The sequence below is a fragment of the Seriola lalandi genome, unplaced genomic scaffold, assembly GCF_002814215.2.
Source record: "Seriola lalandi dorsalis isolate HSWRI2012SDOR001 ecotype SW California unplaced genomic scaffold, Sedor1 jcf7180002054912, whole genome shotgun sequence".
NCBI classification, from domain to species: Eukaryota; Metazoa; Chordata; class Actinopteri; order Carangiformes; family Carangidae; genus Seriola; species Seriola lalandi.
This window is the reverse complement of record NW_019525464.1, coordinates 385,963-386,847: the sequence shown is the minus strand read 5'-3', so window position 1 is coordinate 386,847 and position 885 is coordinate 385,963. Positions and strand designations below refer to the sequence as shown.

The following is an 885-nucleotide window of genomic DNA, read 5'->3' as shown; positions in this document are numbered from 1 at the left end:
TGTGTAATCATCTGTTGTTACTGTATTTACTCACTGGTCTTTTCTCTGTTCAGGTCCCAGGAGCTCTGAGAGGAGATTTCATGGAGCTGTTGTTCTCTCTCTGAGTCTGCTGAGTGTTCTCCTGTTGGCTGGGATCATTGTCCTCGGTGTCCACCGTGAGTCTGGTTTACTCTGACAGATGCACCTGTTTCACCACAATGTCTTTTTGCCATTCTGGCTCTTCTGTGATCTATTGTTCTTTCGTGACTTTTTTCTTGCTTATTGTCCTTTTAACAGACTTTTTAGATCTGTCTGAGCACCACCAAAAAAAGAAGTTAGAAGTCAAAGTGAATTCATGATTATATGATGTTTATTCTGCTCTCTTTTTCTTCTATTCACCACCTACCTCAGTTTTCTCACATTTTTCAAAACGAATCCAAACAACTAAATCAAACAGATTCTCATTTCAGCATTTAACCTCACTTCCCTTATTTCCTCACTGTCTGCCAAATGAGTAAATGTAAATGTAAGCATGAACCTTTAGTTGATTTGTGATCATCTTTCATAATCACGGGGCAAAATAAGGAAATATGTGATCTAGTGAAATGCAGTAACTATGTGACATGAATGCAGGTGTGTCTTTGTATCTTGTGGTTCAGTGCATTGTTCGGCTGCAGAGCTCTCCATTGTCAAAGCCAACCTGACTGAGCGTATCCGGATCAGTGATGACAAGTTCTCGTCCCTGACTGAAGAGAGAGAGCTGCTGAAAGCCAAGCTCGCTGAAACCACCAAAGATTGGGACAGGCTTCAGAGATTGTCCAAACGCAGTGAGTCCTTACTGCTGTCTGGGATGTATAAATCAAACGTTTTTAACTCAGAAATTCAGTTCCGGCACCGTGCATTCTC

At 41.5% G+C, this 885-nt stretch overlaps 1 protein-coding gene across 1 annotated transcript in view; it reads left to right on the top strand.

Moving 5' to 3' along the window:
* LOC147817710 (C-type lectin domain family 10 member A-like) overlaps positions 1-885 on the top strand; it is a 13,534-nt gene that overhangs the window by 1,970 nt on the left and 10,679 nt on the right. The window contains exon 2 of the mRNA XM_087169750.1: positions 54-155. Within this exon, the coding sequence (XP_087025876.1) occupies positions 54-155 (102 nt within the window). The remainder of the gene's footprint in view (positions 1-53; positions 156-885) is intronic.